Source organism: Ranitomeya imitator, chromosome 1, assembly GCF_032444005.1.
Source record: "Ranitomeya imitator isolate aRanImi1 chromosome 1, aRanImi1.pri, whole genome shotgun sequence".
NCBI lineage: Eukaryota > Metazoa > Chordata > Amphibia > Anura > Dendrobatidae > Ranitomeya > Ranitomeya imitator.
This window is the reverse complement of record NC_091282.1, coordinates 953,340,853-953,366,397: the sequence shown is the minus strand read 5'-3', so window position 1 is coordinate 953,366,397 and position 25,545 is coordinate 953,340,853. Positions and strand designations below refer to the sequence as shown.

The 25,545-nt window shown below is 44.7% G+C and overlaps 1 protein-coding gene across 2 annotated transcripts in view; it reads right to left on the bottom strand.

Annotated features, from left to right (window-relative positions):
• The window catches only part of AIMP1 (aminoacyl tRNA synthetase complex interacting multifunctional protein 1), a 132,112-nt gene extending 126,174 nt beyond the window's left edge, over nucleotides 1–5,938 (bottom strand). The window contains exons 1-2 of one of the 2 annotated variants that reach the window (XM_069743718.1): nucleotides 5,822–5,892; nucleotides 1,149–1,199 (exon numbers count right to left, since the gene is read on the bottom strand). In XM_069743718.1, the coding sequence (XP_069599819.1) occupies nucleotides 1,149–1,150 (2 nt within the window). In that variant the 5' untranslated portion in view covers nucleotides 1,151–1,199; nucleotides 5,822–5,892. Of the gene's footprint in view, nucleotides 1–1,148; nucleotides 1,200–5,821 lie in introns of both variants that reach the window. The other variant, XM_069743719.1, reaches the window with a different exon arrangement.
• Between the last annotated feature and the right edge of the window lie 19,607 nt (nucleotides 5,939–25,545).

The window sequence follows — 25,545 nt, the reverse complement described above, 5'->3', positions numbered from 1 at the left end:
TTGAGTCCCTGTACAAATATAAACAAGAACACAAGTAACACATGCATGTTTTCACAATTTTAAAACATATGTTTTTTTCAGAATTGCGCATCAAAATTTTTAATTTGATTTCTCCAAAACAAAATATAAAGAAACATAGTCTTGTGACATATCAAATGAAAGCTGGTACCGTTCTGAGAAAAATGATGCCTCTCCCACCTCTCTATCTTAATTCTAGCCCGAGATATGATAAAAAATGTAAAGCCATACCAGGCCAAAATCCGCGCTTTTTCAAAACTTTAAAAATCTGTAAAAAATTAACTGATGAAGAAAAAAATTCTAAACTTTTAATTTGTAATTAACTAAAGTTGTACTTCATAAAAACAAAAAATAAAAAAAATCTAAAGACGTAAGGTAAAAAAAAAATATTCATATTTGGATCACTTGATATGATATGACCCTTACTCGAGATTTCCCGAGCATGCTTGGGTGTCCTCCGAGTATTTTTTAGTGCTCGGAGATTTAGTTTTCATCGCCGCAGCTGAATGATTTACATCTGTTAGCCAGGCTGAGTACATGTGGGGGTTGCCTGGTTGCTAGGGAATCCCCACATGTAATCAAGCTGGCTAATAGCTGTAAATCATTCAGCTGAGGTGATGAAAACTAAATCTCCGAACACTAACAAATACTCGGAGGACACACGAGCATGCTCGGGAAATCTCGAGTAACCAGTATATTCGCTCATCACTAGTGACTATGTAAGACAGCTGTCTTTATGCAGGTAACGAGTTGATTAGGAGCGGCTAACTGGTCAGTAGGAGCCAAAACTCTTAATGGTTGGTAGGGGATAAAATACTTATTTCTCACTGCAAAACGCAAATAAATTTATATAATTTATACAATGTGATTTTCTGGATTTTATTTTTGATATTCTATCTCTCAATGTTAAAATTAACCTACCCTTATAATTATAGGCTGTTCATGTCTTACAAAATCAGCAAGGGATCAAATACTTATTTCCCCCACTGTACACTTAAAGTGCACATGTTTTGAGGCTGAAATCACTATATCCTAATTATATAAATTCTTAAAACATTTCTGCTATTTTTACCAAGAGACAAAATCATACTAAAGGTCTAGTAAGAAAGATCAATAAGAAAGGCACTTACATGTATGGACAGTAACTTGCTACAAAGGGATTATCCACAGAAGCTGGAAATCTACAAGCAAAGACCAGAAATGTTTCACTTTTCAGTTGTCCAATGGCATTATTTGGTCAATGCTGGGGACCAGCAGACTCCAATTTTAGGGTATGTGCAATGATGGCATACTTGCATACGGTATGACGCGAGACGCTACGGTAAACGACGGCGGTGTTTCCTCTAAATCAGCTTTTCTAACATCTTCCTGGACATCTTTAGCACATCGTGCACTGCTTGTAGCTACTTCACAGCTTTTTAAGACTGAAGTGATTATACAAAAGAAAGAGTATATGTAAAGCAAGACGTTTCAACCTTGCTGTACAAATGTTCACTTTTTTGGCACAGAATCCACCTAAAACAGACGTTGTGTCCACATACTCTTAAGGTACCGTCACATTTAGCGACGCTGCAGCGTCGCTGTGTGGTCGCTGGAGAGCTGTCACACAGACAGTTCTCCAGCGACCAACGATGCCAAAGTCCCCTGGTAACCAGGGTAAACATCGGGTTACTAAGCGCAGGGCCACACTTAGTAACCCGATGTTTACCCTGGTTACCAGTGCTAATGTAAAAAAAAAAAAAACACTACATACTTACATTCCGGTGTCTGTCCCCCGGCGCTGTGCTTCCTTCACTGACTGTGAGCGCCGGCCGTAAAGCACAGCGGTGACGTCACCGCTGTAATCTGCTTTACGGCTGGCCGGCGCTGACAGTGCAGGGAAGCAGAACGCCGAGGGAAGCGACAGACACCGGAATGTAAGTATGTAGTGTTTGTTTTTTTTACATTTACACTGGTAACCAGGGTAAACATCGGGTTACTAAGCGCGGCCCTGCGCTTAGTAACCCGATGTTTACCCTGGTTACCAGTGAAGACATCGCTGAATCGGCGTCACACGCGCCGATTCAGCGATGTCTGCGGGAGATCCAGCGACGAAATAAAGTTCTGGACTTTCTGCTCCGACCAACGATGTCACAGCAGGATCCTGATTGCTGCTGCGTGTCAAACACAACGATATCGCTAGCCAGGACGCTGCAACGTCACAGATCGCTAGCGATATCGTTGTGAAGTTGGTCAGTGTGAAGGTAAGGTACCCAGTCACGTAGTATATTGCACAGCCACATAATATACAGCACAGAGCCACGTAGTATATTGCACAGTGACGTAGTATATTGCACAGTCACGTATGTAACAGGTTAAAAAATAAACATACTCACCATCCGAAGAGCCCGTTGTAGTTCTGGCGCTTGTGTACGGTGTCCGATCCCAGGGTTGGTATGAGCGCAGGACCTTCCATGACGTCGCGGTCACATGACTGTGACGTCATGGAAGGTCCTTCTACCATAGTATCTTTGGAAGCGGAACCTGCCGCTTGCAATGGCGAGGAGAGGACGCGACGGCGGAAGGTGAGAATAAGGTTTTTTTTTTATTATTATTTTTAACATTAGATCGTTTTACTATTGATGCTGCATATGCAGCATCAATAGTAAAAAGTTGGGGACACACAGGGTTAATAGCGGCGGTAACGGAGTGCGTTACCCGCGGCATAACGAGGTCCGTTACCGCTGGCATTAACTGTGTGTTAGCGGTGACCGGAGGGGAGTATGCGGGCGACAGGCAGACTGCGGGGAGTAAGGAGTGGCCATTTTCTTCCGGACTGTGCCCATCGCTGATTGGTCGCGGCAGCCATGACAGGCAGCTGCCGAGACCAATCAGCGAATGAATAACCGTGACAGAAGGACAGACAGATGGAAGTGACCCTTAGACAATTATATAGTAGACTAGCTGAAGAGCCCGGCGTTGCCTGGGCATAGTAAATATCTGTGGTTAGTTATAGCACCTCACTTCTCTTATTTTCCCATCACGCCTCTCATTTTCTCCCTCACTCCTCTCATTCCCCTCTAACACTTCTCATTTCAACCTCACATCTGTCATTTTCTGATCACTCCACTATTTTTCCTCACTCCTGTCATTTTGCACTCACACCTTTTCATTTTCACCTCATTACCTCAGTATAAACATGTTTGTCATCTCCCTTATATATAGTATACATCTGTATGTCATCTCCTGTATATAGTATATACCTGAATGTCATCTCCTTCTATATATAGTATATACCTGTATGTCATCTCCTCCAGTATATAGTATATACCTGTGTGTCATCTCCCCTGTATATAGTATATATCTGTGTGTCATCTCCTCCTGTATATAGTATATACCTGCATGTCATCTTCTATATATAGCATATACCTGCATGTCATCTCCTCCTGTATATAGTATATACCTGTGTCATCTCCCCTGTATATAGTATATATCTGTGTGTCATCTCCTCCTGTATATAGTATATATCTGAGTGTCATCTCCTCCTGCATATAGTATATACCTGCATGTCATCTTCTATATATAGCATATACCTGTATGTCATCTCCTCCTGTATACAGTATATACCTGCATGTCATCTTCTGTATATAGCATATACCTGTATGTAGTATATACCTGTATGTCATCTCCTCCTGTATATATATGTACCTGTATGTCATCTCCTCCTCTATATAGTATATACCTGTGTGTCATCTCTCCTGTATATAGTATATATCTGTGTGTCATCTCCCCTGTATATAGTATATACCTGTGTGTCATCTCCTCCTGTATTAGACCTCGTTCACACGTTACTTGCTCAGTATTTTTACCTCAGTATTTGTAAGCTAAATTGGCAGCCTGATAAATCCCCAGCCAACAGGAAGCCCTCCCCCTGGCAGTATATATTAGCTCACACATACACATAATAGACAGGTCATGTGACTGACAGCTGCCGTGTTTCCTATATGGTACATTTGTTGTAATTTGTCTACTTATTAATCAGATTTTTATTTTTGAAGGATAATACCAGACTTGTGTGTGTTTTAGGGCGAGTTTCGTTTGTCAAGTTGTGTGTGTTAAGTTGCGTGTGGCGACATGCATGTAGCGACTTTTGTGAGATGAGTTTTGTGTGGCAACATGCGTATAGCAACTTTTTGTGTGTCGAGTTGCATGTGACAGGTTAGTGTAGCAAGTTGTGTGCAGCAAGTTTTGCGCATGGCGAGTGTTGCGCGTGGCGAGTTTTATGTGTGGTGCCTTTTGAGTATGTGCAAGTTTTGTGTGAGGCAACTTTTGCATTTGTTGCCACTTTTGTGCATGTGGCAATTTTTCCGCGTGTGCAAGTTTTGCGTGTGGCGAGTTTTCCATGAGGTGAGTTTTGCACTTGTGGTGAGTTTTGCAAGAGCCTAGTTTTTGCATGTGGCGAGTTCTGCGCGTGGCGAGTTTTGAGTGGCGACTTTTGTGTTTCAACTTTTATGTGGCGAGGTTGGTGTATTTGTGGTGAAATGTGTGCTGAGGGTAATATGTGTTCAAGCACGTGGTAGTGTGTGGCGCATTTTGTGTGTGTGTTCATATCCCCGTGTGTGGTGAGTATCCCATGTCGGGGCCCCACCTTAGCAACTGTACGGTATATACTCTTTGGCGCCATCGCTCTCATTCTTTAAGTCCCCCTTGTTCACATCTGGCAGCTGTCAATTTGCCTCCTACACTTTTCCTTTCATTTTTTCCCATTATGTAGATAGGGGCAAAATTGTTTGGTGAATTGGAAAGCACGGGGTTAAAATTTCGCCTCACAACATAGCCTATGACGTTCTCAGGGTCCAGACGTGTGACTGTGCAAAATTTTGTGGCTGTAGCTTCGACGCCTCCAACACTTTTCCTTTCACTTTTTTCCCCATTATGTAGATAGGGGCAAAATTGTGTGGTGAATTGGAACGCGCGGGGTTAAAATTTCACCTCACAACATAGCCTATGACGCTCTCGGGGTCCAGACGTGTGACTGTGCAAAATTTTGTGGCTGTAGCTGCGACGGTGCAGATGCCAATCCCGGACATACACACACATACACACACACATTCAGCTTTATATATTAGACTAGATTGTGGCCCGATTCTAACGCATCGGGTATTCTAGAATATGCATGTCCCCGTAGTATATTTACAATGATGATTCCAGAATTCGCGGCAGATTGTGCCCGTCGGTGATTGGTCGAGGCAACCTTTATGACATTATCGTCGCCATGGCAACCATTATGACATCGTCGATACTGTGCCCGTCACTGATTGGTTGAGGCCTGGCGGCCTCGACCAATCAGAGACGCGGGATTTCTACGTTGATACTGTGCCCGTCGCTGATTGGTCGAGGCCTGGCGGCCTCGACCAATCAGTGACGCGGGATTTCCAGGACAGACAGACGGAAAAACCCTTTGGCAATTATATATATAGATGGCTCCCTTCTGGTGCCCACCCATCTACCCTGCTGTCATTCTCGAGCACCAGTGGGGACAGAGCCGGGAAATCAGAAACTTCTACTTAAAAGAGTGAAAAAGGTTCCAAAGAGATGAGTAGCATCCAAGTACCGGCAGAAGAAGGCCTCCACCGAGCCGGGGTCCGAGTGCCGGCAGTGCGGGCACAGAGCACACGTGTGCTGCTGGGCAGTGTCCGGTGACAGGCTGTCACCGCTCAGCACGGCCTCCCTCCCTCTTTGCCGGACCCCATGTGACCGGACTGACCGCGGGCACCTGCTCCCAACCGGACTGCAGATACCGCACACGAAACGCTGCGCTTACCTCTTCCTGAGGGCTGGAGACGGGCGCAGAGAGATGACGTCACAGGTCACATGGCTTGTCCAGGCACCTGCAGGCGGCGCTGTGTAAGTGATGCACAGAGAGCATCTCTCAGTACTAGTGACCTTCCCATAGGAGGGGCTGCACTTGTCAGTCACTCTGACCAGCTCCGGCCACTCCCTACTGTGAAGGGTAGAGCTGTGTGCACACTGTCACGGGCTGCGGTTCATGTTCCTGTGCAGTCGCCTCACCCACAGTACAGGGGGTAGCGGAGGCCGTCAGTCCCGGGGAGTACGGTCCGTACACCAAGCACCACAATGCCCAGACACCGCGGGGCCCCCACTGTGACCGGGCATTGCGGCCAGTCCAGGCGGGGGATGGGAGGACCGTCCGCTCTCCTCACATGGCGGCTTATGGCCAAGCATGTCCTGCAGGCAGGCGACAATGGTTCCCAGCCCTAGGTACAACATTACAGCGCAACCTTTCCTTCGGCCACGGTCACACATTATGTCAGTATCCAGTAGTTGTGAGCCAGACACCAGGAGTGGGGGATGGAAACAAGTCACCATTTCTGGAGTTCTTAGGCTATGTTCACACGTTCCTGATTTCCCTCCTTTTTTCAGGACTAAAAACAGCAGCTCTTGGCAGAAAACGCAGGTCCTTTTTATGCGTTTTTGGTGCGTTTTTGGTGCGTTTTTTAATGCAGTTTTCTATGCACAGTCTGTGTGTTTTCTAGGAAGTTTTTAGGGTTAAAATGGCTGAAAATACCCTAACCCTACCCCTACCCCTATTCTAACCTTAGTGGAAAAAAAAAATTCTTTATATTTTTATTGTCCCTACCTATGGGGGTTTCAAAGGGGGGGCGGGGGGGGTTCATTTACTATTGTTTTTATTTTGATCACTGAGATAGATTATATCTCAGTGATCAAAATGCACTTTGGAACGAATCTGCCGACCGGGCAGACTTTTGGAAGATGGCGGCGCCCAGGGAGAAGACGGACGGACACCGGGAGGCCGGGTAAGTATAAGGGGGGGAGATGAGGGCACAGGGGGGGGAGGGTCGGAGCACGGGGGGGGGGGGGGGGTGGCATCGGAGCATGGGGGGGTGGGATTGGGGCACGGGGGGGGGGGGGGCAGCCACACTGCAGCGGTTCTGCACCACAAACCGCAGAAAACCCGCAGATATTTTTTTCATCTGCGGGTTTTACTGCGGGTTTGACCTCACAATGGAGGTCAATGGGTGCAGAACCGCTGCAGTTCCGCAAAAAGAAGTGACATGGTACTTCTTTTTTACCACGGCTATTCAGCGCAGCATTTTTCGGGATTTTCCGCAATGTGGGCACAGCAGTTCCTGTTTTCCATAGGGTACATTGTACTGTACCCTGCATGGAATACAGCTGAGGACCCGCAGCGGGAAAATCGCGGCGATTCCGCATGAAAAAAAGGATGGTGTGAACATGGCCTTAGAATTTTGCTCGGATTGTTCTGCTCCTGGTTTTGGCTAACCAATACTGGATGTGGGCTCAGAACTCTAGTCCCTCCTTCCATTGTCCATGGACCCACATAGCCTACACTGATTTGACGGTATGAGGCCACAACGCCATCTGGTAACGCCTAGATAGCAATATAGTTCTGGAAGGAATAGTACAAAGCGCATATAAGAAGAGATGTTGCAAAAATTACAAAAAACGAACTACCAGATACCAAGAACACCAGATAACCACAAACTACATATTTGTGGCAAATGACAGGTTCTCTTTAACCCCTTAGTGACAGAGCCAATTTGGTACTTAATGACCGAGCCAATTTTTGCAATTCTGACCACTGTCACTTTATGAGGTTATAACTCTGGAACGCTTCAACGGATCCCGCTGATTCTGAGATTGTTTTTTCGTGACATATTGTACTTCATGTTAGTGGTAACATTTCTTCGATATTACTTGCGATTATTTATGAAAAAAACGGAAATATGGCGAAAATTTTTAAAATTTTGCAATTTTCAAACTTTGTATTTTTATGCCCTTAAATCAGAGAGATATGTCACGAAAAATAGTTAATAAATAACATTTCCCACATGTCTACTTTACATCAGCACAATTTTGGAAACAAAATTTTTTTTGTTAGGGAGTTATAAGGGTTAAAAGTTGACCAGCAATTTCTCATTTTTACAACACCATTTTTTTTTAGGGACCACATCACATTTGAAGTCATTTTGAGGGGTCTATATGATAGAAAATACCCAAGTGTGACACCATCCTAAAAACTACACCCCTCAAGGTTCTCAAAACCACATTCAAGAAGTTTATTAACCCTTTACGTGCTTCACAGGAACTGAAACAATGTGGAAGGAAAAAATGAACATTTAACTTTTTTTTGCAAACATCTTAATTCAGAACCATTTTTTTTATTTTCACAAGTGTAAAAACAGAAATGTAACCATAAATTTTGTTATGCAATTTCTCCTGAATACGCCAATACCCCATATGTGGGGGTAAACCACTTTTTGGGCGCACCGCAGAACTTAGAAGTGAAGGAGCGCCGTTTGACTTTTTCAATGCAGAATTGGCTGGAATTGAGATCGGACGCCATGTCACGTTTAGAGAGCCCCTGATGTGTCTAAACAGTGGAAACTCCCCACAAGTGACACCATTTTGGAAACTAGACCCCTTAAGGAACTTATCTAGATGTGTGGTGAGCACTTTGAACCCCCAAGTGCTTCACAGAAGTTTATAACGTAGAGCCGTGAAAATAAAAAATCGCTTTTGTTTACACACAAATGATCTTTTCGCCCACAAATTCTTATTTTCACAAGGGTAACAGGAGAAATTAGACGACAAAAGTTGTTGTGCGATTTCTCCTGAATACGTCGATACCCCATATGTGAGGGGAAACCACTGTTTGGGCGCACCGCAGAGCTTGGAAGTGAAGGAGCGCCGTTTTATTTTTTCAATGTAGAATTGGCTGGAATTGAGATTGGACGCCATGTCGCGTTTGGAGAGCCTCTGATGTGCCTAAACAGTGGAAACCCCCCACAAGTGACACCATTTTGGAAACTAGACCCCTTAAGGAACATATCTAGATGTGTGGTGAGCACTTTGAACCCCCATGTGCTTCACAGAAGTTTATAATGTAGAGCCGTGAAAAAAAAAAAATCGCATTTTTTCTACAAAAATGATCTTTTTGCCCACAAATTTTTATTTTCACAAGGGTAACAGGAGAAATTAGACCACTAAAGTTGTTGTGCAATTTCTCCTAAATATGCTGATACCCAATATGTGGGGGTAAACCACTGTTAGGGCGCACCGCAGAGCTTGGAAGAGAAGGAGTGCCGTTTTACTTTTTCAATGTAGAATTGGCAGGAATTGAGATCGGACGCCATGTCGCGTTTGGAGAGCCCCTGATGTGCCTAAACAGTGGAAACCCCCCACAAGTGACACCATTTTGGAAACTAGACCCCTTAATGAACTTATCTAGATGTGTGGCGAGCACTTTGAACCCCCATGTGCTTCACAGAAGTTTATAACGTAGAGCCGTGAAAAAAAAATTGCATTTTTTCTACAAAAATGATCTTTTTGCCCACAAATTTTTATTTTCTCAAGGGTAACAGGAGAAATTAGACCACTAAAGTTGTTGTGCAATTTCTCCTGAGTACGTCGATACCCAATATGTGGGGGTAAACCACTGTTTGGGCGCACCGCAGAGCTTGGAAGGGAAAGAGTGCCGTTTTACTTTTTCAATGTAGAATTCGCTGGAATTGAGATCGGACGCCATGTCGCGTTTGGAGATCCCCTGATGTGCCTAAACAGTAGAAATCCCCCACAAGTGACCCCATTTTGGAAACTAGACCCCCCATGGAACTTATCTAGATGTGTGGTGAGAACCTTGAATGCCCAAGTGCTTCACAGAAGTTTATAATGCAGAGCCGTGAAAATAAATATTTTTTTTTTCCACAAAAAAGATTTTTTAGCCCCCAAGTTTTTATTTTCACAAGGGTAACAGGAGAAATTGGACTGCAATAGTTGTTGTCCAATTTATCCCGAGTACGCTGATGCGCCATATGTGGGGGTAAACCACTGTTTGGGCGCACGGCAGAGCTCGGAAGGGAAGGAGCGCCTTTTTGGAATGCAGACTTTGATAGAATGGCCTGTGGGCATTATGTTGCGATTGCAGAGCCCCTGATGTACCTAAACTGTAGTAACCCCCCACAAGTGACCCCATTTTGGAAACTAGACCCCCCAAGAAACTTATCTAGATGTGTGGTGAGAAGTTTGAATGCCCAAGTGCTTCACAGAAGTTTAGAATGCAGAGTCGTGAAAATAAAAAATATTTTTTTTTTCACAAAAAAGATATTGTAGCCCCCAAGTTTTTATTTTCACAAGGGTAGCAAGAGAAATTGGACCCCAGAAGTTGTCCAATTTATCCCGAGTGCGCTGATGCCCCATATGTGGGGGTAACCCACTGTTTGGGCGCACGGCAGAGCTCAGAAGGGAGGGAGCACCATTTGACTTTTTGAGCGGAAAATTGGCTGTCGTGTTTGGAGACCCCCTGATGTACCTAAACAGTGGAAACCCCCCAATTCTAGCTCCAACCCTAACCCCAACACACCCCTAACCCTAATCCCAACCTGATCCATAATCCTAATCACTAACCCTAACCATAATCACAACCCTTACCCCAAAACAACCCTAATGTCAACCGTAACCCTAATCAAAACCCTAAATCCAATACACCCCTAATCCTAATCTCAACCCTAACCTCAAACCTAACCCTAATCCCAATACACCCCTAATCACAACCCTAACCTTAACCCTAATCCCAAACCTAACCCTAATCCCAAGCGTAACCCTAATGCCAACCCTAACCCTAATACCAACCCTAATCCAAACCCTAACCCTAATCCAAGCTCTAACCCTAACTTTAGCCCCAACCCTAGCCCTAACTTTAGCCCCAACCCTAAGGCTACTTTCACACTTGCGTCGTTTGGCATTCCGTCGTTTTGGACAAGAAACAGATCCTGCAAATGTGCCCGCAGGATGCGTTTTTTGCCCATAGACTTGTATTGCCGACGGATCGTGACGGATGGCCACACGTCGCGTCCGTCGTGCACTGGATCAGTTGTGTTTTGGCGGAGCGTCGGCACAAAAAAACGTTCAATGAAACGTTTTTTTGTACGTCGCATCCGCCATTTCTGACCGCGCATGCGTGGCCGTAACTCCGCCCCCTCCTCCCCAGGACATAGATTGGGCAGCGGATGCGTTGAAAAACTACAGCTGCTGCCCACGTTGTGCACAATTTTCACAACGTGCGTCGGTATGTCGGGCCGACGCATTGCGACGGCCCCGTACCGACGTAAGTGTGAAAGAAGCCTAACCCTAAATTTAGCCCCAACCCTAAGGCCGGCTTCACACTTGCGAGTTTTACGGACGTAAGAGCGCAGAAACTACGTCCGTAAAACTCGCAAAAAATACGGCACAATTATTCTCTATGCCCCTGCTCCTATCTGCCGTATTTTAATGATCAGTATTATACGGCTTTCTACGGCCGTACAAAATCGCAGCATGCTGCGTTTGTCACCGTACTGCGCAAGAAATACGCCAATGAAAGTCTATGGAAGCGTGAAAAATACGGATTACACACGGACAAGCAGTGTGACTTGCGAGAAATACGCAGCGCTGTTAGAGAGAAAAGCCGGTAATTCAGTGCGGTGTACAGTAAAATCACACTGACAGCTTACAGTAGAATAGGTAGAATAAATGTGTACACATAGAATAGGTATATATATATGTATATATATATATATATATATGTCAGTGAGACACATATATGTATATATATTAATATTTATTCCAGCGCTATACAGCTTGAAAGCCGGTAATTGAATTACCGGCTTTTTCTTTCTCCTTCCTAAAACCCGACATGATTTGAGACATGGTTTAAAACATTTTGCAGCAAGGAGCTTTGCTAATGCAATGCTACTCCTCGCTGCAAAACCCCGGGGAATGAGGCTAAATATAGATCAATGAGCTATATTTAGCTTCATTTGCGGTGAGGCGCCCTCTGCTGGCTGTTCATAGATCGTGGGAACTTTCCTAGAAAGCCTGGGAGCTTTCTAGGTAAGTTCCCACGATCTATTAACATCCAGCAGAGGGCGCCTCACCGCAAATGAAGCTAAATATAGCTCATTGATCTATATTTAGCCTCATTCCCCGGGGTTTTGCAGCGAGGAGTAGCATTGCATTAGCAAAGCTCCTTGCTGCAAAATGTTTTAACCCCTTCAGAAGGATTTACATCGTTGGACGTTACAGATCTGCGGAGGGTAAGTATATTGTTGGTTTATTATGTTTTTTCTTTCACAGAACGAGGGTCTTCAGTGACTGGATTGGGCGTAGAATAAAATACTCAAACAACCATTGTTTTTATTTCATTAAAATAATTTTAAATAATGTGTTTGTGTTTTATTTAACCCTTTCATTCAATTGGATTAATAATGGATAGGTGTCATAATTGACGCCTCTCCATTATTAATTAGGCTTAATGTCACCTTACAATAGCAAGGTGGCATTAACCCTTCATTACCCCATATCCCACCGCTACACGGGAATGGGAAGAGAGTGGCCAAGTGCCAGAATAGGCGCATCTTCCAGATGTGCCTTTTCTGGGGTGGCTCGGGGCAGATATTTTTAGCCAGGGGGGGGCCAATAACCATGGACCCTCTCCAGGCTATTAATATCTGCCCTCAGTCACTGGCTTTACTACTCTTGCGGAGAAAATTGCGCGGGAGCCCACGCCAATTTTTCCGCCATTTAACCCTTTATTTTAAGAGCTAGAACGGCCAAATTTTGCAGATACACACTACTGACATTAGTAGTGTGGAATCTGCAAAAAAAATGGAGAGAAGACATGGTTTACTGTATGTAAACCATGTCTCAAATCATGTCGGGTTTTAGGCAGGAGAAAGAAAAAGCCGGTAATTCAATTACCGGCTTTCAAGCTGTATAGCGCTGGAAAAAATATTAATATATATACATATACAGTGGGGCAAAAAAGTATTTAGTCAGTCAGCAATAGTGCAAGTTCCACCACTTAAAAAGATGAGAGGCGTCTGTAATTTACATCATAGGTAGACCTCAACTATGGGAGACAAACTGAGAAAAAAAAATCCAGAAAATCACATTGTCTGTTTTTTTAACATTTTATTTGCATATTATGGTGGAAAATAAGTATTTGGTCAGAAACAAAATTTCATCTCAATACTTTGTAATATATCCTTTGTTGGCAATGACAGAGGTTAAACGTTTTCTGTAAGTCTTCACAAGGTTGCCACACACTGTTGTTGGTATGTTGGCCCATTCCTCCATGCAGATCTCCTCTAGAGCAGTGATGTTTTTGGCTTTTCGCTTGGCAACACGGACTTTCAACTCCCTCCGAAGGTTTTCTATAGGGTTGAGATCTGGAGACTGGCTAGGCCACTCCAGGACCTTGAAATGGTTCTTACGAAGCCACTCCTTCGTTGCCCTGGCGGTGTGCTTTGGATCATTGTCATGTTGAAAGACCCAGCTACGTTTCATCTTCAATGCCCTTGCTGATGGAAGGAGGTTTGCACTCAAAATCTCACGATACATGGCCCCATTCATTCTTTCATGTACCCGGATCAGTCGTCCTGGCCCCTTTGCAGAGAAACAGCCCCAAAGCATGATGTTTCCACCACCATGCTTTACAGTAGGTATGGTGTTTGATGGATGCAACTCAGTATTCTTTTTCCTCCAAACACGACAAGTTGTGTTTCTACCAAACAGTTCCAGTTTGGTTTCATCAGACCATAGGACATTCTCCCAAAACTCCTCTGGATCATCCAAATGCTCTCTAGCAAACTTCAGACGGGCCTGGACATGTACTGGCTTAAACAGTGGGACACGTCTGGCACTGCAGGATCTGAGTCCATGGTGGTGCAGTGTGTTACTTATGGTAGTCCTTGTTACATTGGTCCCAGCTCTCTGCAGTTCATTCACTAGGTCCCCCCGCGTGGTTCTGGGATTTTTGCTCACCGTCCTTGTGATCATTCTGACCCCACGGGGTGGGATTTTGCGTGGAGCCCCAGATCGAGGGAGATTATCAGTGGTCTTGTATGTCTTCCATTTTCTAATTATTGCTCCCACTGTTGATTTCTTCACTCCAAGCTAGTTGGCTATTGCAGATTCAGTCTTCCCAGCCTGGTGCAGGGCTACAATTTTGTTTCTGGTGTCCTTTGACAGCTCTTTGGTCTTCACCATATTGGAGTTTGGAGTCAGACTGTTTGAGGGTGTGCACAGGTGTCTTTTTATACTGATAACAAGTTTAAACATGTGCCATTACTACAGGTAATGAGTGGAGGAAAGAGGAGACTCTAAAAGAAGAAGTTACAGGTCTGTGAGAGCCAGAAATCTTGATTGTTTGTTTCTGACCAAATACTTATTTTCCACCATAATATGCAAAAAAAATGATAAAAAAAACAGACAATGTGATTTTCTGGATTTTTTTTCTCAGTTTGTCTCCCATAGTTGAGGTCTACCTATGATGTAAATTACAGACGCCTCTCATCTTTTTAAGTAGTGGAACTTGCACTAATGCTGACTGACTAAATACTTTTTTGCCCCACTGTATGTGTCTAATGACATATATATATATATATAGACAGTATATATATATATTTTTTTCTTTTTGGGACACATGGATCATTTCTATAGCGGTATGTTGGTTTTGCAAGCCTGCGAGAAAACCACGCAGTACGGATGCCATACGGATTACATACGGAGGATGCCATGCGCAAAAAACGCTGACACACCCTGCCTACGGAGGAGTTACGGACCACTATTTTCGGGACATTTCAGCGTATTACGGCCGTAATATACGGACCGTATTTTCATACGCTGAGTGTGAAGCCGGCCTAACCCTAAATTTAGCCCCAACCCTAGCCCTAACCCTACCCTAACCCTACCCCTAACCTACCCCTACCCCTAATTTTAGCCCCAACTGCTGTTCTCCTGCCGGCCGGCAGATGGAGATAGATGGTGGGCGCACTGGGCATGCGTCCGCCATGTTCTTCTGCTGGCGGCCAGGAGGAGCAGCAAGAGGATCCAGGGACACAGGTGAGTATTGTAGGGTCCCCGAATCCCCCTATTTCTCTGTCCTCTGATGTGCGATCACATCAGAGGACAGAGAATTACACTTTACTTTTTTTTTTTTTTTTTTTTGCGGTCGCCGGTAAACAGTTAATTACCGGCGATCGCAAAACAGGGGTCGGTAAAACCGACCCCGATCATGCTCTTTGGGGTCTCGGCTACCCCCGGCAGCCGAGACCCCAAAGATTCTCCCGGTGCCGGCCGGCGGGCGCACTGCGCCCGCCATTTTGAAGATGGCGGCGCCCACCGGGAGACACGAGGAGCATCGGGGGAGCTAGGTGAGTATTGGGGGACCACCTGGGACCCCTTTTCTCTGTCCTCCGATGTGCGATCACATCGGAGGACAGAGAAATTAAAAAGAGATCGCGTTTTTGTTTTTTTTGCGATCGCCGGTAAACGGTTAATTACCGGCGATCGCAAATGCGGGGTGGGTTAAAAACCCCCCGAATCATGTTCTCTGGGGTCTCGGCTACCCCCGGCAGCCGAGACCCCGGAGAAAATCGGCCTCTGGGGGGCGCTATTGACTTTTTCCACAGCGTCGTTAATTAACGGCGCTGTGGTTTAAGTACCCTTAGCGGCCGCCATTAAAAGGCGTATCGGCGGTCGCTAAGGGGTTAAAGGATTATCAGAATTCAAATGGCCCCATGTCCTCAGAACAGGGAATAACCCAGTGATCACTGCAGGTCTGATCCCTAACACCGGAGCTCTGCACAGCCCTGTCCTGAATGGGGTGGAGGTGCAAATATTTGACCTGCGCTCCATTCATTGTCTATGGGACTACTAGAAATAGAGTGCAGAGATGAGCGAATCAATTCACAAACCCCTCGTCCAGCGGCTCCTTCAGGGGCCATAGAATGGCAGCGCTGCAGACCCCCTTACCTGCCAGCGTGCTTGGCGTCTCTTGTGACTAGCAGTGTAATAAGAGAAGGAAAGCTGCAGTCACACAATACAGAAAGGGATTGGCAAAACCTGCCCTGGCAAATCTATACAGAAAATGTAACATAGAATGTACCAATGAATAAGGAAACCCCGACATCACATGAGTAATATACTAATAACCCCTGGAATAAGAAGTATCACAGATGGTGGCCGTTATATATAGATATGTCTCTCTGCATGATATTCTAGCTTTTAGGTTACATATTGCCATTATTATTACAGGGGTCATTAGTATTATATTTGGATATATATTTTATATTTATAACTGGTCTCAGTATCTGTTTGGTGCATATGTACATTACTCACATGATTTATATATATAAAGCTGAGTATATGTATGTGTGTATGTATCAAGCCACACTCGCTCCACACGCAAAGCCCTGTCCACATGGCCCACGTTGTTAGCGCACATGGGAGGAGACACATTCACCTCGAAAGCCACCCTGCAAAACTCACCGGCTGCAACGTTCCAGCCGCTGCGAGCTACAATCAGGGCCACCGCCTTCAGAGTATCAGTATCAGGGCTCCTACTCACTTGCGAGACACTCGGATGACTGTCGCACGGCAATACCTGGCACAGAGGAACGGAGTGTGCGGCTGCATGTATTCCCATGCAGCCGCACGCTCCGATCTGAGTGCCGGGTATTAACATGCGAGACTCATCTGAGTTTCTCGTGAGTATGATCCCTCAGGCCACATCTAGCTCCGTCATGTCTAGAATGGAATTGCTCCTGTGATGCATGACATCAAGGGAAAGGGAGGAGCCTCATGGATTACACCGCTGTGCTCATAATGGGAAGTTGCTGTGCACGTGTGAGGGGAAAATAATGGCGTTATCGAAAAATGACAAGTGTGAGGAAAAAATGAGAGATGTGAGGGGGAAAATGAGAGGCATAATGGGAAAATGAGAGAAGTGAGGTGCTGCAGTATGAGGCTGTGTATAGAGGAGTGAGGTGCTGCAGGTGGAGGCTGTGTATAAGGCCACATTCACACTTTCAGCATTCGGTCAGTATTTTACCTCAGTATTTATAAGCCAAAACCAGGAGTGGGAGAAAAATACAGAAATGGTGACGTGTTTCTAATATACTTTTCATCTGATTGTTTTCTCAAAGTTTTAGTTTACAAATACTGAGGTAAAAATACTGACCAAATAACGTGTGAACGAGGTCGAAAGGGGAAAAGTGTAGTGCTGCAGAGGAAATTGTTGTGAGTTCTGTTTTTGGGCTCCCTCTGGTGGTTACTGATGGTACTGGGTGACTTGTCTTTCCTGGGTCTCTGGGTTCCACCTGTTCCATCAGGATATGGGAGTTTCCTATTTAACCTGGCTTTGCTGGCATTTCCTCGCCGGTTATCAATGTATCCAGTGTGTCTTGTTATCTCTGCTCCCTGCTCCTAGAACCTTCTGGTCAAGCTGTTTGGATTTTCCTGTTTTGGTGTTTTGCTTTATTTGGTTTTTTAGTCCAGCCTGCAGATATGTGATTCTTGCTGCTGGTTGCTCTAGTGGGTTGAAATTGCTCCTCATGTACCATGAGTTGGCACATGAGTTCAAGTAATTTCAGGATGGTTTTTTGAAGGGTTTTTCGCTGACCGCGCAGTTCACTTTTGTATCCTCTGCTATCTAGCTTTAGCGGGCCTCATTTTGCTGAAACTGTTTTCATACTGCGTATGTGCTTTCCTCTCATTTCACCGTCATTATATGTGGGGGGCTGCTATTTCTGTGGGGTATTTCTCTGGAGGCAAGAGAGGTCTGTGTTTCTTCTAATAGGGGAAGTTAGATCTTCGGCTGGAGCGAGACGTCTAGGATCATCGTAGGCACGTTCCCCGGCTACTTTTATTTGTGTGTTAGGTTCAGGGTCGCGGTCAGCTCAGGTTCCATCGCCCTAGAGCTTGTTTGTATCTGTGCTTGTCCTTTAGTGATCCCCTGCCATTGGGATCATGACAGTATAACCGGCCCACAAAGTGTTAATTGTATTGGCTGAAGTAGGAGGATAAGTAGTCTGAGGAAGTTTTTTTTTTTCTCTCTCTTTCCCTCAGAGTTTGCTGCCTAGCCTTATTGCAGCCTGGCTACTTCCTCCTCCTCTTAATCTTTGAATGGCTCTGATCCCAGCTGTTTATCATGGACGTCCAGAGTTTGGCTTCCAGCCTGAATAATCTTGCCGCTAAGGTTCAAAATATACAGGATTTTGTTGTACATGCTCCTATGTCTGAACCTAGAATTCCTGTCCCAGAGTTTTTTTCTGGAGATAGATCTCGTTTTCTGAATTTTAGGAACAATTGCAAGTTGTTTCTTTCTTTGAAATCTCGCTCCTCTGGAGACCCTGCTCAGCAAGTCAAAATTATTATATCTTTCCTGCGGGGTGACCCTCAGGATTGGGCATTTGCATTGGCACCAGGGGACCCTGCGTTGCTTAATGCGGATGCGTTTTTTCTGGCATTGGGTTTGCTCTATGAGGAACCTAACCAAGAGATTCAGGCTGAAAAAGCTTTGTTGGCCCTCTCTCAGGGGCAAGATGAAGCAGAAATTTATTGTCAAAAATTTCGGAAGTGGTCGGTGCTTACTCAGTGGAATGAGTGCGCCCTGGCTGCAAGGTTCAGAGATGGCCTTTCTTAGGCCATTAAAGATGTTATGGTGGGGTTCCCTGCGCCTACTGGTCTGAATGAGTCTATGACTATGGCTATTCAGATTGATCGGCGTTTACGGGAGCGCAAACCTGTGCACCATTTGGCGGTGTCGTCTGAACCGTCACCTGAGATAATGCAATGTGATAAAATTCAGTCCAGAAGTGAACGGCAAAATTATAGGCGGAAAAAAAGGTTGTGCTTTTATTGTGGTGATTCAGCTCATGTTATATCAGCATGCTCTAAACGCACAAAAAAGGTTGATAAGTCTGTTGCCATTAGTACTTTACAGTCTAAGTTCATTCTGTCTGTGACTCTGATTTGTTCATTATCATCCATTTCCGTCGATGCCCATGTGGATTCAGGCGCTGCCCTGAGTCTTATGGATTGGTCATTTGCCAATCGCTGTGGGTTTAGTCTGGAGCCTCTGGAAGTCCCTATTCCTTTGAAGGGAATTGACTCTACACCTTTGGCTATGAATAAACCTCAGTACTGGACAAAAGTGACCATGCGTATGACTCCTGTTCATCAGGAGGTGATTCGCTTCCTGATACTGTATAATTTGCATGATGTCCTAGTGCTTGGTCTGCCATGGTTACAAACTCATAATCCAGTCCTTGACTGGAAATCGATGTCTGTGTTAAGCTGGGGTTGTCAGGGGGTTCATGATGATGCTCCTCCGATTTCTATCGCTTCATCTACTCCTTCTGAGATTCCTGTGTTTTTGTCTGACTATCGGGATGTTTTTGAGGAGCCTAAGCTCAGTTCGCTTCCTCCTCACAGGGATTGCGATTGTGCCATAAATTTAATTCCAGGCAGTAAATTTCCTAAAGGTCGTTTGTTCAATCTGTCAGTGCCAGAGCATACTGCTATGCGGGATTATGTTAAGGAGTCCTTGGAAAAGGGACATATCCGTCCATCTTTGTCCCCTTTGGGAGCAGGTTTTTTTTTCGTGGCCAAAAAAGATGGTTCCTTGAGGCCTTGTATAGATTATCGTCTTTTGAATAAGATTACCGTAAAATATCAGTATCCTTTGCCATTGTTGACTGATTTGTTTGCTCGCATTAAGGGGGCTAAATGGTTCACTAAGATTGATCTTCGGGGTGCGTATAATCTTATACGAATAAAGCAAGGTGATGAGTGGAAAACCGCATTTAATACGCCTGAGGGACATTTTGAGTATTTGGTAATGCCTTTCGGACTTTCTAATGCTCCTTCAGTCTTCCAGTCCTTTATGCACGATATTTTCCGTGAATATCTGGATAAATTTATGATTGTGTATTTGGATGATATTTTGGTTTTTTCTGATGACTGGGAGTCTCATGTTCAGCAGGTCAGGAAGGTGTTTCAGGTCCTGCGGGCCAATTCCTTGTTTGTAAAAGGCTCAAAGTGTCTCTTTGGAGTCCAGAAGATTTCTTTCTTGGGGTATATTTTTTCCCCTTCTACTATTGAGATGGATCCCGTCAAGGTTCAGGCTATTTGTGACTGGACGCAGCCTACATCTCTTAAGAGTCTACAGAAGTTCTTGGGCTTTGCTAATTTCTATCGTCGTTTTATAACTAATTTTTCTAGTGTTGTTAAGCCTTTGACGGATTTGACTAAGAAGGGTGCTGATGTTGCTAATTGGTCTCCTGCGGCTGTGGAGGCCTTTCAGGAACTTAAGCGCCGGTTTTCTTCTGCTCCTGTGTTGCGTCAGCCAGATGTTTCGCTCCCTTTTCAGGTTGAGGTTGATGCTTCCGAGATTGGAGCGGGGGCGGTTTTGTCGCAGAGAAGCTCCGATGGCTCAGTGATGAAGCCATGCGCGTTTTTTTCTAGAAAGTTTTCGCCGGCTGAGCGGAATTATGATGTTGGTAATCGGGAACTTTTGGCCATGAAGTGGGCATTTGAGGAGTGGCGTCATTGGCTAGAGGGTGCTAGACATCGTGTGGTGGTCTTGACTGATCACAAGAATTTGATTTACCTTGAGTCTGCCAGGCGTCTGAATCCTAGACAGGCGCGTTGGTCACTGTTTTTCTCTCGTTTCAATTTTGTGGTTTCATACCTGCCAGGTTCAAAGAATGTGAAGGCGGATGCTCTTTCTAGGAGTTTTGTGCCTGACTCCCTTGGAAATTCTGAGCCCTCTGGTATCCTTAGGGATGGGGTGATTTTGTCTGCTGTCTCCCCAGACTTGCGACGTGCTTTGCAGGAGTTTCAGGCGGGTAAACCTGATCGTTGTCCGCCTGAGAGACTGTTTGTTCCGGATAATTGGACCAGTAGAGTCATCTCCGAGGTCCATTCTTCTGCGTTGGCAGGTCATCCTGGAATATTTGGTACTAGAGACTTGGTGGCCAGGTCTTTTTGGTGGCCTTCCTTGTCGAGGGATGTGCGTTCTTTTGTGCAGTCTTGTGAGGTTTGTGCTTGGGCTAAGCCTTGCTGTTCTCGGGCCAGTGGATTGTTGTCACCTTTGCCTATCCCGAAGAGGCCTTGGACGCACATTTCCATGGACTTTATTTCGGATCTCCCTGTCTCTCAAAAAATGTCCGTCATCTGGGTTGTGTGTGATCGCTTTTCTAAAATGGTTCATCTGGTACCCTTGCCTAAGTTACCTTCCTCCTCTGAGTTGGTCCCTCTGTTTTTTCAGAATGTGGTTTGTTTGCATGGGATTCCTGAGAACATCGTTTCTGACAGGGGATCCCAGTTTGTGTCTAGATTTTGGCGGACGTTCTGTGCTAAGATGGGCATTGATTTGTCCTTTTCGTCTGCATTCCATCCTCAGACGAATGGCCAGACTGAACGAACTAATCAGACCTTGGAAACTTATTTAAGGTGTTTTGTTTCTGCTGATCAGGATGACTGGGTTACCTTTTTGCCGCTGGCCGAATTTGCCCTTAATAATCGGGCTAGTTCTGCTACCTTGGTTTCTCCTTTCTTTTGTAATTCGGGGTTTCATCCTCGTTTTTCCTCTGGTCAGGTGGAACCTTCTGATTGTCCTGGAGTGGACATGGTGGTGGATAGGTTGCATCGGATTTGGAGTCATGTGGTGGACAATTTGAAGTTGTCCCAGGAGAAGGCTCAGCAGTTTGCTAATCGCCGTCGCCGCGTGGGTCCTCGACTTCTTGTTGGGGACTTGGTGTGGTTGTCTTCTCGTTTTGTTCCTATGAAGGTCTCTTCTCCTAAGTTCAAGCCTCGGTTCATCGGTCCCTATAGGATCTTGGAAATTCTTAACCCTGTGTCGTTTCGTTTGGATCTCCCGGCATCGTTTGCTATTCATAATGTGTTCCATCGGTCGTTGTTGCGGAAGTATGAGGTACCTGTTATTCCTTCGCTTGAGCCTCCTGCTCCAGTGCTGGTGGAGGGAGAATTGGAGTATGTTGTGGAGAAGATCTTGGATTCTCGTGTTTCCAGACGGAAACTCCAGTATTTGGTCAAGTGGAAGGGTTATGGTCAGGAGGATAATTCTTGGGTGGTTGCCTCGGATGTTCATGCTGATGATTTGGTTCGCGCTTTTCATAGGGCTCATCCTGGTCGCCCTGGTGGTTCTCGTGAGGGTTCGGTGACCCCTCCTCAAGGGGGGGGGGGTACTGTTGTGAGTTCTGTTTTTGGGCTCCCTCTGGTGGTTACTGATGGTACTGGGAGACTTTTCTTTCCTGGGTCTCTGGGTTCCACCTGTTCCATCAGGATATGGGAGTTTCCTATTTAACCTGGCTTTGCTGGCATTTCCTCGCCGGTTATCAATGCATCCAGTGTGTCTTGTTATCTCTGCTCCCTGCTCCTAGAACCTTCTGGTCAAGCTAAGTTTGGATTTTCCTGTTTTGGTGTTTTGCTTTATTTGGTTTTTTAGTCCAGCCTGCAGATATGTGATTCTTGCTGCTGGTTGCTCTAGTGGGCTGAAATTGCTCCTCATGTACCATGAGTTGGCACATGAGTTCAAGTAATTTCAGGATGGTTTTTTGAAGGGTTTTTCGCTGACTGCTCAGTTCACTTTTGTATACTCTGCTATCTAGCTTTAGCGGGCCTCATTTTGCTGAAACTGTTTTCATACTGCGTATGTGCTTTCCTCTCATTTCACCGTCATTATATGTGGGGGGCTGCTATTTCTGTGGGGTATTTCTCTGGAGGCAAGAGAGGTCTGTGTTTCTTCTAATAGGGGAAGTTAGATCTTCGGCTGGAGCGAGACGTCTAGGATCATCGTAGGCTCGTTCCCCGGCTACTTTTATTTGTGTGTTAGGTTCAGGGTCGCGGTCAGCTCAGGTTCCATCGCCCTAGAGCTTGTTTGTATCTGTGCTTGTCCTTTAGTGATCCCCTGCCATTGGGATCATGACAGGAAATAGGCTGTGTATATAATACGCTTTATTGCAATTAGTGCAATTTCTCTCAAGATCAAGTGTTTCCAATTGTATATGGAAGAGGAGTGTGAGGTGCTGCTGGAGGAGGCGAATATAGAGGAGAAAAGCTGTGCTGCAGAAAAATGCTTTGTGTAAAGGAGGAGCGTGAGGTGCAAGAGGAGGCTGTGCAATCTCCATGTTTTTCTCATGGTCAACTTTACGTGGCCTGTTCAAGAGTTGGAACTGCCAAAAATCTGTTCATCTTTGCACTGGAAGGAAAAACCCAAAATGTTGTTTATCAAAAGGCTCTTGAATGAGTTGAAAATAAAATACTATCAATGCTTAGGTAATCGTTTAATTTGTGTTGCAAATCTTTAGTGTTGAATATATGAAGTGAAATGTTTTTATGCGCAATATAATCATAATTTGGTATAACTAACCACAGTTAGTTACTATGCCCGGGACAACCAGCAGAGGGCGCCTCTTATGAACTCGAGCCTGGGAGCTTTCTAGGAAAGTTCCCACGATCTAGGAACAACCAGCAGAGGGCGCCTCACCGCAAATGAAGGTAAATATAGGTCATTGACCTACTTTACCTTCATTCCCCGGGGTTTTGCAGCCACGAGCAACGTTGCTTTAGTAAAGCTCGTGGCTGCAAAATATTTTAACCCCTTCAGAAGGATTTACATCGTTGGACTTTACAGATCTGTGGTAGGTATGTATATTGTTTGTTTATTATTTTGTTTTTATTACAGAACGAGGGTCTTCAGTGACTGGATTGGGCGTAGAATAAATTATTACAATAACCTTTGTTTTTATTTCATTAAAGTGTTTGTGTATTTTTTAACCCTTTACTACAATTGGATTAATAATGGATAGGTGTCATAATTGACGCCTCTCCATTATTAATTTGGCTTAATGTCACCTTACAATAGCAAGGTGACATTAACCCTTCATTACCCCATATCCCACCGCTACACGGGAATGGGAAGAGAGTGGCCAAGTGCCAGAATAGGCGCATCTTCCAGATGTGCCTTTTCTGGGGTGGCTGGGGGCAGATGTTTTTAGCCAGGGGGGGGCCAATAACCATGGACCCTCTCCAGGCTATTAATATCTGCCCTCAGTCACTGGCTTTACTACTCTGGCGGAGAAAATTGTGCGGGAGCCCACGCCAATTTTTTCCGCCATTTAACCCTTTAATTTAGTAGATAGAACGGCCAAATTTTGCAGATACACACTACTAACATTAGTAGTGTGAAATATGCAAAAAAAATGGGGAGAAGACATGATTTACTGTATGTAAACCATGTCTCAAATCATGTCGGGTTTAGGAAGGAGATAGCAAAAGCCGGTAATTCAATTACCGGCTTTAAAGCTATCTAGCGCTGGAATAAATATTAATATATATACATATATGTGTCTCACTGACATATATATATATATATATATATATATACCTATTCTATGTGTCCACATTTATTCTACCTATTCTTCTGTAAGCTGTCAGTGTGATTTTACTGTACACCGCACTGAATTACCGTCTTTTCTCTCTAACAGCGCTGCGTATTTCTCGCAAGTCACACTGCTGGTCCGTGTGTGATCTGTATTTTTCACGCTTCCATAGACTTTCATTGGCGTATTTCTTGCGCAGTACGGTGACAAACGCAGCATGCTGCGATTTTGTTTGGCCGTAGAAAGCCGTATAATACTGATCAGTAAAATACGGCAGATAGGAGCAGGGGCATAGAGAATAATTGTGCCGTTTGTTTTGCGAGTTTTACGAACGTAATTTCTGCGCTCATACGTCCGTAAAACTCGCAAGTGTGACGCCGGCCTTATACTGCATTTGTACTTTAGGGTATTATTAATTGGATAGTAGGGGTTTCCTTATTCATTAGGATACTATATTTTCTATATGTATATTTACCGTGGCAAATTATGATAAAATATTTTTTTTTTATATTATATCTATTTTTGAGGGGCTCCATTATTGATAGTGGTGGATGCAGTGGGTCATCTTGGTTTTTAACATGGCATTTTATATTTAATAAATTGGATATAGTATATTAGGTTCAGGGTCGCGGTCAGCTCAGGTTCCATCGCCCTAGAGCTTGTTTGTATCTGTGCTTGTCCTTTAGTGATCCCCTGCCATTGGGATCATGACAGGAAATAGGCTGTGTATATAATACGCTTTATTGCAATTAGTGCAATTTCTCTCAAGATCAAGTGTTTCCAATTGTATATGGAAGAGGAGTGTGAGGTGCTGCTGGAGGAGGCGAATATAGAGGAGAAAAGCTGTGCTGCAGAAAAATGCTTTGTGTAAAGGAGGAGCGTGAGGTGCAAGAGGAGGCTGTGCAATCTCCATGTTTTTCTCATGGTCAACTTTACTTGGCCTGTTCAAGAGTTGGAACTGCCAAAAATCTGTTCATCTTTGCACTGGAAGGAAAAACCCAAAATGTTGTTTATCAAAAGGCTCTTGAATGAGTTGAAAATAAAATACTATCAATGCTTAGGTAATCGTTTAATTTGTGTTGCAAATCTTTAGTGTTGAATATATGAAGTGAAATGTTTTTATGCGCAATATAATCATAATTTGGTATAACTAACCACAGTTAGTTACTATGCCCGGGACAACCAGCAGAGGGCGCCTCTTATGAACTCGAGCCTGGGAGCTTTCTAGGAAAGTTCCCACGATCTAGGAACAACC